Source organism: Grampus griseus, assembly GCF_964374135.1.
Source record: "Grampus griseus genome assembly, chromosome: 2".
Classification (NCBI taxonomy): domain Eukaryota; kingdom Metazoa; phylum Chordata; class Mammalia; order Artiodactyla; family Delphinidae; genus Grampus; species Grampus griseus.
In genome coordinates, this window is record NC_139018.1 from 93,849,061 (window position 1) to 93,867,874 (window position 18,814).

Genomic DNA, 18,814 nt, shown 5'->3' on the forward strand with positions numbered 1-18,814 from the left:
GTTTTATTATTTTAAGTAGGAAAAATTTATTCAAAAGAGACAAGGAAACATAATAAAGTTGTATTGGGAAAGACTGAGAAAACTGACCCAATTTATTCTATGAGCTAGAATATATTGAATGGGATACTACCTGGGCCTGACCTGGGCAGAAGTTCCTGACTGTAGATGTGCATTAGAATCACCTGTGGAACTTAAAAACACAAAACAAAACCCAATTCAGTTGTCTGAGCTTTACCACCAGAGCTTGAGTAAGGGTGGAGAATGAGAGGGAAAGATTTTTTTTTTTTGCACTCTTCTAGCTTTAAAAATTTGGTGCTAGGGACTTCCCTGGTGGTCAAGTGGTAAAGAATCCACCTTCCAATGTAGGGAAACAGGTTCGATCCCTGGTCAGGGAACTAAGATCCCACATGCCCCAGGGCAACTAAACCTGCGCACCACAACTACTGAGCTCATGTGCCTCAACAAGAGCCCGCATGCAGCAAACTATAGAGCCCGCATGCCCTGGAGCCTGTGCACCACAGCTAGAGAGAAGCCCACGCACCACAGCGAAGAGCCTGCGTGCCGCAGTGAAAGATCCTGCATGCCTTAACGATCCCACATACCTCAATGAAGATCCTGCATGCCACAGCTAAGACCTGATGCAGCCAAAAAAAAATTAATTAATTAAAAAAAAAAAACTGATACTAGCTAGTATTGAGAGACACAGGACTAGAGTTTAATCTGTTTTTTGTTGTTGTTAAACCATACAGACATTTTCATTGTAATACCATTTGTTACCTAATTCTGACCTATGTATTATTATTTCTTAATTGTCTGTGCTAGTGAATTTTTCTCAAGTGAAGTTGTCAGTTATCTTCATGGTGTGGCTTGTTATTAACATCTCACAATTGTATGCTTTTGTACCACTTCAATTAAATAGAAAATAGTTATTCATATGATAGCCTGTATTGATCCCTTCTTCAATACTTACATTACTTTTATTTACAGATCACTGAGCAACCTGGATGCTGCTTGCCTGTAATAGAAGCAGAAAGCACCAAAAACTTTCAATACAGTGTGCAGATGGAAAAACCTTTTACAGAAGGGAATCTTTCTGGTTTTATAAATTATCAAGTGATGGATACTCATTCTGTTCAGCTCGAATTTTCAGTAAACTTATCACTATTAGATTTCATTAGGTAAATATTTTTTAGAATATTAATTCAAGTTATTCCTTCATTCAGCAAATATTTATTAGGCCTCTTCTCTGGACAGAGCACTGTACTAGGTGCTAGGGAGTGTAACAACTCAAAACTACACATACCCCTGCGTTTAGGGAGTGTTCAGTCTAGGGAGGAGACATCGAACAATCACATAAATGCATGTATAATTGTGAATTGTGCTATGAACAGGAAGTAAATGATATGATGGGCCATTACAGTGTGGGACCTGATATAGGTTCGAGTTGGCTGGTGATCTTGGAGAACTTCCGAGAGAAAGTAATATTAAAGTAATGTTTAAACTGAAATAATTTCAAAGATTCTGCCTGACTTTTTAAAAAGCTTTTAAAGTTTTTTTCATTTGTGTTTCATTTATTTGATTAATTCTTTCGTAAAGTCTGTTCATTAAAGTTTTAGAGATCTGCAAGAAAATGGCTCAACAAAGTTACTAAACTTTTATTAGACATACAGTATTTAGTATTTTACTAGCATTGTGCAGTTACCCAAATAATTGAAAACAACCTTTTAACCCTTCTGCTCTTATTTAGTATTATGAATATATTATACTGTATTCAAACATTTTTAAAAATGAAGCCTGCCTGAACCAAGAATGCAGAATACCAATGAATATCTGTAAAAAAATTTTTTAACCTTCACACATCTACCTGTGTTAGACTACTATAATTTTTGCCCATTCTTTAAAGTTTTTTAGTAAGAACATGTTTATAAATCTGTCAGAGTATTTATTTATACCTGTGGTGCTGAAAAGATAGAATCTAGCCTTCAAAAAACTTACATTTTGTGACTATGAAGGTATGTCCCATGGTGAGCATTAGTAACCTGAAGAAGCACAACATATATGACACAGACGGTTCTTCTGTGCTTATTAATAAAATCCTCTGTATCTTAAAAAAATATTTTTCCTAATTATAAATTCAATACATAGTTATAAAGATTTAAATGCTATAGAAAAATATAAGTAGAATATAAAAATTTCCTGTAATTCCTCTCAGAGATACCCCATTGTTAACTATTTGATCTTTAATCACCTGAACCATTTAAAAAATACATTTATTAAAATCCTTTCTCTTGGTCCAGTTTGCTTAAGGTGCTAACTCTTTGTATTCTTACTCTTGTACATGGCTTTGATAGAGTATCTCATCCCCAAATCTAAAGTATGCATGAAAGAAAAGTTTTATATTTGAATGATTCATGAAATTACTTGGCGAAATTTTACTGTAATGACTAATACTCAGAAAAAGAGAGAACTGGGTGATTTATTGAAAAGACATTTGTTCTTTAATAACATTTGCTTTCAGCATTTTCTTCAGGTTGGAGGATAATGGTAAGTATTCTAATCATATTTGGTTTAAAAAACATAGATTTTGTGGGATTTAGATTTACAGTGATTTTTTTTATTCCCATGAGTCATTTGAAATGTATTTGTCTGTTTAGAATCGTTTCATTCTTAATGGACATAAATCTAATTTTAAAAATTATTTTCAGGCCATTAAAAATCTCGACTGAAGACTTTGGTAAACTCTGGTTATCCTTCGCAAATGATGTGAAACAAAATGTGAAGATGTCAGAATCACAAGCTGCTCTGCCTTCTACCTTAAAGGCCCTGCAACAGGAACTAAGACTTCATGTTGTTGACATTATAGGTTTGTAGTGTTCTAAAAAGGCAATCTTGTGTTTATAGGGGCTTTCTTACAATCAGATAGCAAATCAATTCTTAGAAGTGTCAGATTTCTTAGAGCTGTATTTCATGTTATGAGTATCTTTCAGATAAGTGTGTTGTTCAGACTTTATTAAAGAATTTTTTTGTGTGGTAAAATATACATAATGAAATTTACCATTTTAACCATTTTTAAATGTACAGATTAGTGGCATTAAATACATTCATGTTGTGCAGCCATTGCCACCATCATCTCCAGAACTTTTTCCTCTTTCCTAACTAAAACTGTACCCATTAAACACTAACTCCCCATTGCCCCTCCCTCTCCAGCCCTTCGCAACCACCATTCTATTTTCTGTCTCTATGAATTTGACTACTCTAGTTACCTCATCTAAGTAGAATCATACAATATTTGTCCTTTTGTGACTGGCTTATTTCACTTATCATGATGTCTTCAAGGTTCATCTATATTATGTGTCAAAATTTCCTTCCTTTTTAAGCCTGAATTTTGTTCCATTTTACGAATATACCACATTTGTTTATCCATTAATCTTTTGACGGACACTGGGGTTACTTCCACCTTTTGGCTATTGTGAATAACGCTGCTTTGAACATGGGTGTACAAATAAATCTGTGTTTGAGTCCCTGCTTTCAGTTCTTTTGGTTAGATACCCAGAAGTAGAATTGCTGAGTCATATGGTAATTCTATATTTAATTTTTGGAGAAACTGTTGTGTTGTTTTCCACAGCAACTGCACCATTTACATTCAGCAATGCACAGGGGTTGCAGTTACTTCACGTCCTCACCAACACTTATTTATTTATTTATTTATTTTGATAATCACCATCTTAATGGGTATGAACTAGTATCTCACTTTAGTTTTGATTTGCATTTCCTTAATGATCAGTGATGTTGAATATCTTTTCATGTGCTTATTGGCCATTTGTATATCTTCTTTGTAGAAATGTCTGTTGAAGTCTTTTTGTATTAAAGAATTTCTCAATTTGTTTTGCTGTAGGCAATGAAGGGCTGTTGGCCTGTCAGCTGCTCCCATCCATCCCCTGCTTGCTGCATTTCCGAGTTCATGGTGACATGTTAGCCCTGTGGTTCAGATCCTCCTGCTCTACTCTTCCTGATTATTTACTATATCAGTGTCAAAAGGTGATGGAAGGATCCTAGCAGAAGCTCTGCTTATATTTTACTCCCTCAAAATAAATTGTTTACATAGATAAACTTATTTACCAAAGTAAAAAGGACTCATGGTACTTCTAATGAAAATGGGGATTATTATAAGTGTGGTTTTATGTGTTTTCTTTATGATTCCTGATCAAGAAAGATCCCCAAGAAACTGTACCCCTAACCTTTTACTCAGGATTGTACAGTATGTTTGGGTCCTAAAACAGTGACCTAAGCTAATGTTATAAACTGCTAATGATTTATATATCACTTAGTGTAGAGGGACTGAAAATATTTATTTTGTTATAAATAATTTTATAGCAGATTTACTCTAGTGCTGCCTGATGTATAGTAAATCCAAGTCTCAGTTCTCTGCATTAGTGGAGGGGAGACATGGACTTAATAATCCCAAATCGAATTCAAATTTGGCTTTGGAATGCAATGTATGCTATTTGGTAGGCAAGTCATTACTTTCAATAATGTTTTGCTTAGATCAGTATTGAACTAAGTTGACACAGCACACACTAATAGTTCAGGAGATCCATGAGCATGTTGGATATTGGGGGGATCCAATCTGTGGTACAGTTTTTTTTTTTTTTTTTCTTTTTCTTTGTGGTACACGGGTCTCTCACCGTTGTGGCCTCTCCCGTTGCGGAGCACAGGCTCCGGACACGCAGGCTCAGCGGCCATGGCTCATGGGCCCAGCCGCTCCGCGGCATGTGGGATCCTCTCAGACCGGGGCACGAACCCGTGTCCCCTGCATCAGCAGGCGGACTGTCAACCACTGCGCCACCAGGGAAGCCCGGTACAGTTTTTATTATAGGTAACTTGTTACACATAATTGCAGACAGTTAGGCTATAAAATTTGTTTTCCACTTGCGTTTATTTTTAAAATTCAAAATGAATCACTGTATTCTTGTTTTACAAACTCAGAGCCATTTACAAAATATTGTATAGAAACAAAACCTGTAAGAGCACACAGTACTAAAGCAAACAGGTATAAAAGGACTTTTCAGTTATGGCAAATATCTTAGTTTCCACTTGGGTTTTTTTTTTTTTGGCAAATTAAAATTTGTGATTAGAGTATAAATGGCAAAACCATCTTTCCTGGGCTTTGAATCCACTAGTACTCAATGGATACAACCGGAAGAGTGACTGTCTAAGTATACCATACAGGTTCTTCAGTAAAATATATGATTTTTATGTTATAGTTGTGTCTATATATATGGCCTTTGTCAGAAAAGAGGTTAAGCCTAACATGAATGATAGACCAGAATCTTGAGATTATACATTAATGTTAAAAACTGAAATAGTATTTTATAAAACCTTATGGTGCTGTGGAAAATATTTATTATTTCACTTTTTCTGATACTTCACCATGGAAACTATTCAGGTAATATAGTTTTAAGGCATTGCAGTTAATACTCTGGTTAATTGGTACTGTTTATCACCTGGGTGTGGAATTGTGGTTTTAGGTTATCTCATTATTAATCATAGCTGATAAAGATGCTGAGGAGATTCCCCAAAGCTGATAGAGTTCATTAGTCATTTGTGTTTAGCATCTCTCTCCCTAAAAACAAAAGCAGCATTAAAAAAAATTAATTTATAAGTTACTCATAAAAAAAAATAACACGTTAATTTCATGCTTTTGAAAAACATACAGTGAAACCTTGCTGCAAGAGCAATGAGAAGTGGCTAGAATTTCCTGAGTAGGTTTCTTCTTTTGAATAGAAGATCAGATTCATCCTCAAGCTCCCAGCAGTGTCATGATGAAGGGAATGTGAATGATGGGGGAGTGGTGGACACTGGTGGCTAGACTCATCAGCTTTCTCTTTATTCCTGCGTCTGTCAGCAGCACCCTACCACCCTACCTGGTTCTGCTGATACTCTGACAGAGATAGGAAGTGCCCTCTCACTTTGCAAAGGAATGTAGAGTGTGGCAAAAGAGGTGCTTCTGGTTTTTGTGTCCCTGCTTCCATGTGTTTGCATGGTCACCAAGGCTGGGTGTGGAGCAGTGGATGTAAGGTGCCCAGCAAGCAGATGGACAGCTAGCTGGGAGAGATTACAGTGAGCTACTATGCTGCTTTGTTACAGGGTGTTCATGGGTGACAGTAGCAGTTGTCATGAGAGACATGCTTGGCCTACAGCTCTGTCTAATGGTGGGAAATGTGTAATGGTAGGTTAGGGCTGGGAGCATGATTTGGGGTCTGCCAAGGGGAACATGGTGTCACTTTTGTTCTTTCTAAACCCACTACATAGAAAGTAGGGTAACAGTTTCTACTGAAATGTTTAGTAGAATGTTTACATTTTTATATTTTTATGGTTTTTAAAAACAAACAGTAATAGGAAAGAGTAGATTTTAAAGAACTTTAGAGCAGTATATATTCTACCTAAACTAATTAATGTTTTAAGTTCTAGATCAGGCATCACCAAACTTTTTTGCATTGTAGGAGATGTGATTATGAAGTAGGAAGAACAAGTTTTGTGGGCAGATCGTCTCTTTACCTTCTAGTCATAATTTAGTCAAGTAAAGGGGCCACATCTGGAGTGAGAGCTATTGTGGGGGAGACTCAGCTGTGTGAGTTCTGTGCTGGGCATCTTTGCTGAGAATGCAGGTGGCAACAAGTGTGAATCTGGGGAGAATGAAGGGAAGACAGGAAAGCCTTAAGAGCAGGTGGAGGAAGAAGGATCAGGCTCCCACCAGAATAGTCCCTGTGGAGTCAGGCAGATTAGTCTCAGGGGAATGTGGGCCCCCGAGTAAGGATCCTTCTGAAAAAACTGCAGATGGAGGCCGAGCGGTTACCAAGTGCTAATGTGCCAAGCATGCCAAGCGCCACAGACGCTCTGCAGAGGAGCATTATTCAAGACAATATTCTGTCATCTACCAAAACAATTGTGGTGAAAATGCAGTATTTTATTTGTTCCTTTATTTTAGTTCATGTCATGAATATTTTAAAATATCGAGTTTTTTTTTTTTTAATGGATAAATGTGGTCTTTGTCTCATGATTTTGAGTCACTAAAAGTGCACTGAACCGATTCACATGTCTTTTAAGGTGTTTGTTTTCAAAATTTAGGAGGGAAAAATGCAAGTGAATAACAACTTACCAGGCATTAATTACCTTATTTTGGAGTTGAATTCTGTAATATGAAAAAAATCATTTAAACGTAATAAATATTAAGTGATCTATATTGTTCTTTGGTCTATATATATGCTTTATCATCTAAATAGCTGAATAAAAGTAATACTATTCAGTAATTAGATAGGCATTAGCTAAAAAGAGCAGAAGCAATTGGAATGGGATGAAAAGAGTAGTATACTCATTACAGCCCCAAAGAATGTCATCTAATTGGTTAAAAATAAAGATAACTGCTCTTTCTATATGATGTTCAGAGAAAACTTTATGGGCTTCCGACAGGTTAGAGCATGGATCGATCCTCAGGTGCCTGTCCCTATCCCCTGCTTTCATCCTGGCCTGACCAGAGCATTCAAAGCAGAGTGCTTTGTTTCTGTATTCCTCTCCTCAAGATGCAAGAAACACGGTAAGTCAGGTGGTGACTTAGTGTCCAAAGACTCTGAGTCTCCTGACCATCTCTGTATTGTGTATCCTAAAACACAAAGCTAGATCAGAAATGGTATTTGGATCTCACTGATGCCTCTTGTTGGCTATACTGGGTAGCAGAAAAAATGTTCTGGGACTTGAAACCCCATCTTTGGGCCACAGAAGGTAAAGGAGGTTTAAATGCCTCACACCCACTGCAGTAAGTAAAAAGAAGGGTGGCCTGCAGCCAAATGGACTGGAGTTAATGATTATATGGAAGTTACTCGTTATGTGTGTGCATAATGAGAGACATGAGCTTTTTATGGTTAGGAACCAGGTGTGTATTTTTATGTCCCTTTTGCCTGGTACCTGACAGTCACTCGGTTTATTGAATGAATGACTAAAGAGACCTGTTCCCTCTAAATAAGTAATCTGAGAGCACGTAACATCCAGGGATTGATTTTAGTGATCCTGTGGCTCTCCCAGAAATAAAGAAAAGTGATCTGATCTTGTTTAAAGATATAAGTCAGCAGAAAAGCGTTCTAGTGAAAATAGCTCGTTCCAGTTTGAACCAGGTAGGAGAGAGAAAATATGACCACTTGATGAGAACCTTACCAGCTTAAGGCTAAGTCCCATGATAATTTGCCATGTCATTTAAGAGATCTCTGCAAATGCAATGTGATTACAGCTAGAAGTTATGACTTGGAGAATGGGGACTTTGATGTCCACGAAGTTTTACTGGTCTAGAAGAACTTGTTCTAGGACAGGAAGCAGTAGACATTTGGTCAGTGAAGTTAAAGATAGGGAGCTAGTGAATATGATAAGGCAGATTTACCAGCTATATTAGTATCACTTATTTCTTTATCAAAGTAAGAACTGATAATGGGAGAGACAACTGTATTGACATTAATAATGTCAATAGTGTCAGGAAAGTTGGGAAAGAACTGGCCCTCTGGGATGAAGCACAGGAAAAGGAGTTATTTAAAAGGAAATGTGTCTCATTTGCATCACATGGGAAACTTTATGGATCCAGGATAGGAGGATACCCACAAAAATGAATCCCAGAAAACTGTGAAAACTTAAAGATTGTGGCTTGGATGCAGAGCAGATGGCCCTACGAGTGGGGAGGGTCAAACATGTTTACCTATAATGCTGAAAAAATAATGGGTCCTTGTAAGTGGTTGCAGCTAGTTTATGGGCTTTTTTCCAAGAGAGGGAATCAATTTCCTTTACTTATTTTAAACTGTTTTCCTAAGTGGATGCATACTTTTCCTTTCTTAAAACATTAAGTTGCCAATGTGACTAAATGGCTGACTTCAGGAAGTTTTTTCCCTGATGGGGTCTGACAGGACTTATTCCAAATGGTTAGAGACTAGAGTCTAGAGATTATTTGTGCTTCAGTGAGAGAAAAGTGATTAGAAATTTGTTTGCACATCTTCTCCACCCTTTATATTATGTGACAAATAGGAACAGAGGCAAGGCTTATATATTCTTAGGGAGAGGCATTTGGTCTGACTTGCTACCACATAATTTAATAAAGGTAAGGGCAATATCAGTGACTAGAACAAACTGGTCCTCATTGATGATGGATATCAAGATGTAAGAATTTAATTTTTTCATCTTAGTTGATGGTTGATGGGGTTAAATGGAAGAGTTTTTGTGATCTATGGGAAAGGTGAAATGATTTGAACCCAAATATTGGACGAGTCTTCACCTACAGAAGTGATAGGAGTGTCTTTTGTTACTCATAAGGAGCCTTTTTGAGCACACCTGAGTTAATGCTATTGAGGTGACTTTGGAGTGGAGCCCACACACAGCCTCAGAAAGGGGCTGGTCATCAGAGAGACCAAGTGATTAGACAGTTAAAACTTTCAGCCCTACCCACTGACCTCTAGGAAGGGGAAGGTTTGGGGGCTGGAGATTAAGCTCTAAAAAAACTATTGAACAAAGGGATTTGATGAGCTTCTGTGTTGGTGAATGCATCACATCCTGGGAGGGGACACACCCCAGTTCTAATGAGGACAGAAATTCCTGTGCTTGGGACGCTTCTGTTTCTCAGTCTATGTACCTCTTCATCTGGCTGTTCATCTGTATCCTTTATATTAATATCCCTTATAATAAACTGATAAACGTAAGTAAGTGATTCTCTGAATTCTGTGAGCCACTCTAGCAAATTAATTGAACCGGAGAAGTGGGTTGTGGGACCTTCCAGTTTATAGTCATTGGGTCATTAGCATAGGTGACAACCTGGACTTGTGATTGGTGTCTGAAGTGGGGCAGTCCTGTGAAACAGCCTTTAATTTCTAAGATCTGGTGCCATCTCCAGGTAGATAGTGTCAGAATTGAGTTAATTTGTAGGACAGCCAGTGTGTCCACTTAGAATTGGAATTACTTGGTGGTGTGGGGAAAAAAATGCATCAATTGACCAAAAAAAAAAAAAGTACATATTTAGGTTGTGCAGTGTGATTTTTTTCAAGTTGTCCAACATGATGATTTAATATATATTGTGAAATGATGACCACAATCAATTAATTAACACATCCATCACTTCACATAGTTACTTTTGTGTGTGTGTGGTGAGAACCCTTAAGGTCTTAGCAAATTTCAAATATACAACATGAATACTACTAAGTATAATCACCATGCTATCCACTAGACTGGGGACCTTTTTAAAATCCCATACCCTAGACCATAATCGGATTCTCTGAGGGGTCAGACATAGGCTCCAGTTATTTTTTAACTCCAAAGGTAATTATAACATGCAGCGAAGTTTGAGAAGCCCAGTTTTAGATGCTATCTCACCCCATGCTTCCTCAGTGGGATTTTTATTTTGGTTGTGTTTTCCCCACACTCCTTCCTGCAATGGGGATTGATTAAAAGTAATTAGCTATTGAGTGGGAGGTAAGTAATGGCATTATTTGGAAAGATTGGGTAGGTACAGAGGAGGAATCTTGTGTGAATATATAAAAAGCTGTAGGTCCTATGGCAGTATCAGCTTAGTGTTTGAATTTAGCAGGCTTAGGTTTGCTCTTAAAATGATAGCGTGGTAGGATTTGAGAGATGAGGGTCTCTCAAGTCCGAGTGGGAAAGTACGGTAGAAGTCATTAGGTAACTTGCAAATTGAAGTTGGATCGTCAAATTTTAATTCTTGGCTTCACTAATTACTAATTTGTGCCTTTGGGAAAATTACTTAAACACTCTGTGCCCCAGTTCTCATCTGTATAATGGGGATAATAATAATACCTACCTTATAGGGTTACTGTGAAATGAGGTAATGCACATAGTGGTTCATGTGATCATAATCTTACCAGTTTCTTATATCAGCTTATTAACATCATTATGGAAAAAAAGAAAAAAGAGGGGACAGTAAAGATGAAGGAAAGAGAGGGTCCAGATAAAAGTGAGGAAATTTAGCAGTCAGAAAACATCAGAAAGCAAGTTGCCATATTTTTTAACAATATAGAAAAAACAGAAAAAGAAAGCTTTGTGAAGTTAGAAAAGCTATTTTCAAGTATGTCTCTAAATATTTAGGAAAATAATTTTATAAAAATATAAGCAACAGAAAAATACTGTGGTCAACTCCCATATAAATTTATTATGAGAGAGAGAGGGAGAGAGAGATTAAGACGTGGGATAATATCTCTACAGAAAATAAAAGCACACTAGTATAACATGCTCACAAAATAGATCAAAACTGTTAACCTACTGTTTCAGAACAAGCTAGATGAAATTTTAAAAATGATTTAAGATGTGAAAGGACAGCATATATTAGTACTGTATAAACTCAGAAATGTGACAGAAATTAGAGAAGAAATAAAAATTAAAAATTTCAGAACTGTAAACTAAACTAGAAGAAACACAAACGTGAATAAACACAAAAAATAATGCCATAAAGGAAATAGAGGATGAAAGTGAGGATTTAAAAAAAATTATTTTATTTATTTATTTTTGGCTGCATTGGGTCTTCATTGCTGTGCGCGGGCTTTCTCTAGTTGCAGTGAGCAGGGGCTACTACTCTTTGTGGTGCATGGGCTTCTCATTGCGGTGGCCTCTCTTGTTTTAGAGCACGGGCCCTAGGTATGCAGGCTTCAGTGGTTGTAGCATGTGGGCTCAGTAGTTGTGGCTCACAGGCTGTAGAGCACAGGCCCAGCAGTTGTGGTGCCTGGGCTTAGTTGCTCCGCAGCATGTGAGATCTTCCCAGATCAGGGCTTGAACCTGTGTCCCCTGCATTGGCAGGTGGATTCTCAACCACTGCACCACCAGGGAAGCCTGAGGATATTTTTAAACAAAATGAAATAGAGGTAAATATTCAAGAGAAAGTATCAAATATTGAAGATAGGCAAAGAAAGTCCAACATATGCATTATAGGAGCTCCTGAAGAAGAAATCCAAAGCACAGGACCAAAACAAATCCTAAACAGGGTAACTCAAGGGGACATTCCTGAAAGTACAATTTAAAAAAAAAAATTGGGGTTTCCCTGGTGGCTCAGTGGTTGAGAGTCCACCTGCCGATGCAGGGGACATGGGTTTGTGCCCCGATCCGGGAAGATCCCACATGCCACGGAGTGGCTGGGCCCACGAGCCATGGCCACTGAGCCTGCGCGTCCGGGGCCTGTGCTCCGCAACGGGAGAGGCCACAACAGTGAGAGGCCCGCGTACCGCAAAAAAAAAAAAAAAAAAATTTGTAGCTAGAGGGAGTACACTGTATACCTGAGACTATCAACTGATAAACACCAAGACAAGACATTCTAGTAAGATTACTAAACTCTTTTAAAAATAGAAAAATTCCATAGTCATCTAAGAAAAAATAGCAAGAAACTTATAAAGAAGTCAGATTATTATCAGACTGACACATGCTTATACCAGAAGAAAATAGGATAATATATTTTAGATACTCAAAGGAAGATGTGAACCAACGATTTTATACTCAGTAAAACTGATCTCCAAGTTTAAAGAGAACAAACTGCTATCAACATATAAGTAGTCAGGGAGTATTGTTCCTATGAACCCTTCTGGAGGATGAGATTCATAAGGACTGGTTGTGAGCATTGAATGTATGGTTATTTGTAGAACTAGCAATAAATGAGAATTAAAAGGGAGAAGGTATAATATATAGTGGCTATATGCACTAACAATGCAGATACAGTACAACGGAAAGAAAGGAGGGAAATATAAAAAGCATATGCAAAATCAAAAATTTTTTTTTGTAATTTTAACAGTTGTGGTAGTATTATCTGAGACTCTGTGTAATGTGGGATAAAACAAATGAGTAATTATGGTGTATTTCAATTTTATCATAGTCTATATCCTTGAGACCAGTATTCTCAGAGTGGAGGAAAGTAAATACAGATATAATGTAGAAGATGGTGTATAAATTCTGTAGTTCTCATTTTGTGTTGAGGACACACACACACACACACACACACCCCCACCCCTGCTGCCCAGATTATGGTCCTGAAGTATAACACTATTTCCCACTAAAAGAAACTAAGGCTTCCCAAAGAAATGATTGATTACAGGTCTGGGACAGAAAGTATGTGAGATGAGCCTGAAATATCTTTTATACCAGGTAACAGTCTATCAAAGACCAGTAAAGTCATAACAAAGAGAGGCTTCCACTGGCCAAAAATGAGGTAATTTGAGCTTCAATGTAGGTATACATTGAAATCCAAATATGCTTAAATCCTTGAGTTCATAATGCTTACTGTTGGAGGATTGTAGGGAATAAATTCATTGTGTTGAAAACTAGCAAATGAAGAGATTAAACCATTGGATAACCAAATGGTAGATAAAGAGAAGCATCTCTTAATAAACTATTCCTGCTAATAAATGAAAACAAATGATAGAATATGTATACTTTGTAATCTTCAGTGAATAAATGGATCTAGGTATTGAACACTAAAGACTGTTAATACCACAGAGAAAGGCAACTAGATGTTTTGTGCCTCCCAATGAAAGAATACAAATCACCTATAATCTTAACCAAAGTGGTAGAATAATATGAGTTTGTTAAGTCTCTGGATAAAGTTGCCAGCTTGCAACTCACAATACAGAGGAGACAGGAATAAGTTAAACTGCATCACAAGTTTGCAGTCAGCAAAATTCATACTGTGGAAAACCCTAGAGACTTTCAACAGATAAGGAAAAGAAAGAGATGGAATGGAATCTTTGGATTAAAAGAGACATACCAAGTTTCTTAAAAATGGGCAAGACTAAACTATAGTGTCTAAGGATGCATAGTTGGTTATTAAAACTAAAAGAAATGCAAGGAAGTGATTGTAATAAATGTTGGGTGATGTTACTTTGGGGCAGGGAGGAGATTGTGGTTGGAATTGGGCCCACTGAGTGGCTTTTTGGGTGGTTGGCAAAGTATTATTTCTTGACCTGGGTGGTAGTACAACAGTTTCCCGTTTACTAATCATTTATTAAGTTAAAAGCAAAAATAAACAAATGGGACCTAATCAGACTTACAAGCTTTTGCATAGCAAAGGAAACCATAAAAAAAAATGAAAACCTACGAACTGAGAGAAAATATTTTCAAATGATGCAACCAACAAGGGCTTAATTTCCAAGATACAAGAACAGCTCATACAATTCAGTAACAACAAAAAAACAAACAACCCAATTGAAAAAATGGGCAGAAGATCTAAATAGGCATTTCTCCAAAGAAGACATACAAATGGCTAATAGACACATGAAAAGATGTTCATATCACTAATTATTAGAGAAATGCAAATCAAAACTACAATGAGGTATCACCTCACACCAGTCAGAATGGCTGTCATTCAAAAGTCTACTAATAACAAATGCTGGAGAGGGTGTGGAGAAAAGGGAACCCTCTTACACTGTTGGTGGGAATGTAAATTGGTGCAGCCACTATGGAAAAGAGTACTGGAGTTCCTCAAAAAACTAAAAATGGAGTTGCCATATGATCTAGCAATCCCACTCCTGGGCATATACCCAGACAAAACTATAATTTGAAAAGATACATGCACCCCTGTGTTCATAGCAGCACTGTTCACGATAGTCAAGACATGGAAGCAACCTAAATGTCCACCTACAGATGAATGGATAAAGAAGATGTGGTATATATGTACAATGGAATACTACTTAGCTATGAAAAACAATGAAATAATGCCATTTGCAGCAACATGGATAGACCTAGAGATGATCATACTAAATGAAGTAAGTCAGAAAGAGAAAGACAAATACCATATGATATCACTTATATGTGGAATCTAAACTATGACACAAATGAACTTATCTATGAAACAGAAACAGACACAGAGAACAGACTTGTGGTTGCCAAGGGGGAGGGGGCTTTGGGAAGGGAAGAATTGGCAGTTTGGGATTAGCAGATGCAAACTGTTACATGTAGGATAGATAAACAACAAGGTCCTACTGTATAGCACAGGGAACTATATTCAATATCCTGTGATAAACCATAATGGAAAAGAATATGATAAATATGTATATATATATATATAACTGATTCAGTTTGCTGTACAGGAGAAATTAACACAACATTGTAAATCAACTATACTTCAATAAAATTTGAAAAAATAATTTATTAAGTTATCCATTTGTGTAGTGTGGTTTTCTGTATCTATGTTTTATTTTACTGTTTAAAAAGGGGTTTCCAAAAAAAGATTGTAGGTCATTAAGATGCCCCTAGTAATGAAGTTTGAGCCACTTTCTATAATGATCAGTTTTTTCATATCATATTTTTGCTTATTATTAATCTATGCTCTGTTTTTCTTGGAGAATATGGGAGCAGCAAGGCTACCACTACCAGTGGAGAAGGAAACACACCAGTTGCTCAGCTTTAATTTCTCCTTTTCCAGAGACTTTTCAAATTGAACCGTCCATGATGTGACGGTTCTTTGTTCAGCATATTTCATTCCCCTTCTCCTTTCTCCTTCCATTCTTGTTGGTATGGCCAATGGAATGTTAGTGAATGTAATACAAGCAGAGGTCTTAAGTGCATATGTGGTTTGGCTGGGCTCTTGTATGATGGTGATTTGCTATGAAGAGAGTTTGTGCCCGTAGCTGATGCTCCTTCAGTGGCATGCCCTACTCTTTGCTCATTAGGTGGCTGGATAAAGAGAATCTGGTGAAAGTCTCCAGAAAGGAGACAACGGAGCCACTGGCTAAAAGAAGCTTGAGTCCCTGAATGAGGCAGAGTTCTTTTCCCAATCAACCTCCTTGGACTGTAACCCGAATTTACAATAAGTCTTGGGTTGTGTTAAGCCACTGTGACTTTTTGGTTTGTTGCAACACCTAGTATTACCCTGACTAATGCAACTGCATAGACTTATGCTGTCCAATATGTTAGCTACTAGCCACATGTGGTAACTGTGCCCTTGAAATGTGACTAGTCAGGACTGAGATGTATTTTCAGTATAAAATAAGCATTGGATTTTAAAGACTTAGTACAAAAATGTAAAATTTTATATTAACAATATTGAAATTATAATATTCAAATAAATATATTAGACTGAATAAAATATATTACTAAAATTTTACCTATTTTTATTTTTAATGTGGCTACTAGAAAATTTAAATTTAAATATGTGACTACATTATATTTCTATGGAAGAGTGTTATCTTGGAACTAACATTCAACCAAGATCTCAATTTATAGACCTAAAAAGATCAAATCTAGAAAAAACAATCAGTGATTATTCCTTCCTTGCTGCTAATCCTAACATTAAATCCATTCTCCTTAAACTTTAATGGCAATTCCAAGAGAATTATGTCTTCTTAAGAGGAAGAATTTCAGGGACTTTCCTGGCAGTCCAGTGGTTAAGACTCCACGGTTCCAATGCAGGGGGCATGGGATCGATCCCTGGTCAGGGAACTAAGATCCACATGCTGAGTGGTATGGCCAAAACATAAGTAGTAGTAATAATAATAATAATAATAATAAAAGGAAGAATTTCCCTCAGCTTCTGGAAGAATTTGATATCTATTTGTTCTTGTCTTTGTCTCCTTCCTAAATTGTCTAATTTACCTTTGTCTAAACTGCTATTAATGTGTTTTTCAATTCAGACATAATATTTTTCATCTCTAGAGGTTCCATTTGGGTCCTTTTTATATCTTCATGTTCTCTCTTGATCATGCTCAGGTTTTCTCCTAGTTTCTTAAACATATGGAGTGTAATTTTATTTATTTATTTATTTTTTTTTTAAAGATTTTTATTTTATTTTTGGCTGCGTTGGGTCTTAGTTGCAGCACACAGCTGAGGCATGTGGAATCTTTTGTAGTGGCATGCGGGCTTCTCTCTAGTTGTGGCATGTGGGTTTTCTCTTCTGTAGTTGTGGCGTGCAGGCTCCAGGATGCGTGGACTCTGTAGTTGTGGCGCGTGGGTTCCAGAGCACGTGGGCTCTCTAGTTGAGGCACATGAGCTCAGTAGTTGGGGTGCATGGGCTTAGTAGCCCCGCAGCATGTGGGATCTTAGTTCCCTGACCAGGGATCGAACCTGCATCCCCTGCATTGGAAGGTGGATTCTTTACCGCTGGACCACCAGGGAAGTTCCTGGAGTGTATTTTTGATAGCTGTTGTAATGTCTTTTTTGAATAATTCCAGCATCTCTTGGCATTTCTGTGTCTGTTTCAGGGTCCAGAGTGCTAACCATTATACATGGGGACTGTGTCTGTTTCTATTGATTGTATTTTCTCCTGTTATTGGTCATATTTTTCTGCCTTTTTGCATGCCTGGTATTTTTTTTTTTTAACATGCCAGACATTGTGAATTTTAGCTTGTTGGGTACTAGATTTTACTATATTCTTTTACCTGGTGTTTGGGTTTGTTCTGGTGCTTGATTAAGGTACTTGGAATCGGATTGATCTTTTCAAGACCTGCCTTTAAGGTTTATTAGGCTTGGTCCAGAACAATCTTTAGTCGAGGGTTAGTTTATCCCCCTTAAGGCAACACCTTTCTGAGGATTCTTCCTCTGTGTCACGAGGGCACTTTGGCTGGTGAAACATCAACTATTTCTATCCCCAAATATAACCATCCTGGCCTCCCTGAACTCTTAGAACTTTCCTCCCTATCCTGTGCCCTGGAAACTGCTTCCAGGTAGTAAGGTGGGACAATCACAGGGCTTGCCTTGCTTTTGTTCCCCTTCTTTCAGGGAAATTAGAATCTTTTGCTGGTTGTTTCTCAAAGTCTAAACAAATCACGATTTCATACAATTTCTCCAGCTTCCTAGTTATTTAAGGCAAGAGGGTAAATTCAGTTCTTATTACTCTTGGCTGAAGGAGGTAGTGCCCTAACCAGGTTTTGACTTCATGAAGGACACATTCCTACCCTGTTCTAGGGATTCCTGAGGCACTTGATCAAATTCTGTATAAAATTTGGAAAGGAGAGGCATGTGTCACTCTTTGTAGACACACAACCCTCCTCTGTATGTTTTAGGTTTGGCCAGGTTATTAAAGATAATGAACCTATAATTAGGGAGTGCAGTTAGCATCAAAAGGGAGAGCCCCTTATTGTGGCAGCTAAGTGTTGATTAAGAAAACAGTGGAGTAGAAGAGGACTTCTTAAATCTTCCCATCAGAGTGAAGCCTCTGAAGACTTGCATCAACAGACATTGCCAGGCAGGCCAGAAAGGCGCAAGCAGAGGCCTTTGCTGGAACAACTTCAGGCTAAAAACTCCAGTATTGGCAGTGGTATTTGGGAATGTTCTTTGTGGGAGAATACCGTGGACTTTGAACTACTGATTTGTCTGTGAATAGTAGGTATTTTGGGGAGTGAGGGAGCGGGGGAGAGGGTTGTTGTTTCTCAAAGTTTCCTTCCAAGGACATGAAACTTATAAATGTTGAAAGTGTTGTCAGCTCCTGGGCTGTCCAAAAGAGTATACATTCCTGACCTCTCCCTCAAGTTTCAAGGGCAGAAGTCAGAAAAGTAGGATATTCATGAGGAGTTGTCCCTGTAGTGTCATAGATCTTACCAGTATTGGCACTTCTGTTAGTTTTTTTTTAAGTAAATTGTTTCTCAACTAAAATCTTGGTTTAAGAAGTATTATTACTTGTCTGAGTTTCTCTTGTCAAGTTGGCTACCACAGTCATTGCAGGTTTGTCCTTTGTGCATAGAAGATAAGGAATGGCATGTGCCATCACTTCCTCTTCTGAGGTCAGGGTGGACATCGCAATCTATCACATCCCTCCTGCCCCTGGATTCAGGACTCAGCTTCAGAATCCTTTCGGGCATCCACTACT

At 37.6% G+C, this 18,814-nt stretch overlaps 1 protein-coding gene across 2 annotated transcripts in view; it reads left to right on the top strand.

The window, feature by feature from the left end:
• AP4E1 (adaptor related protein complex 4 subunit epsilon 1) overlaps positions 1 to 18,814 on the top strand; it is a 93,855-nt gene that overhangs the window by 63,408 nt on the left and 11,633 nt on the right. Inside the window, exons 19-22 of one of the 2 annotated variants that reach the window (XM_082648593.1) lie at positions 988 to 1,178; positions 2,706 to 2,863; positions 3,896 to 4,038; positions 7,471 to 7,594. In XM_082648593.1, the coding sequence (XP_082504719.1) occupies positions 988 to 1,178; positions 2,706 to 2,863; positions 3,896 to 4,038; positions 7,471 to 7,594 (616 nt within the window). Of the gene's footprint in view, positions 1 to 987; positions 1,179 to 2,705; positions 2,864 to 3,895; positions 5,057 to 7,470; positions 7,595 to 18,814 lie in introns of those variants that run through there. The other variant, XM_082648594.1, reaches the window with a different exon arrangement.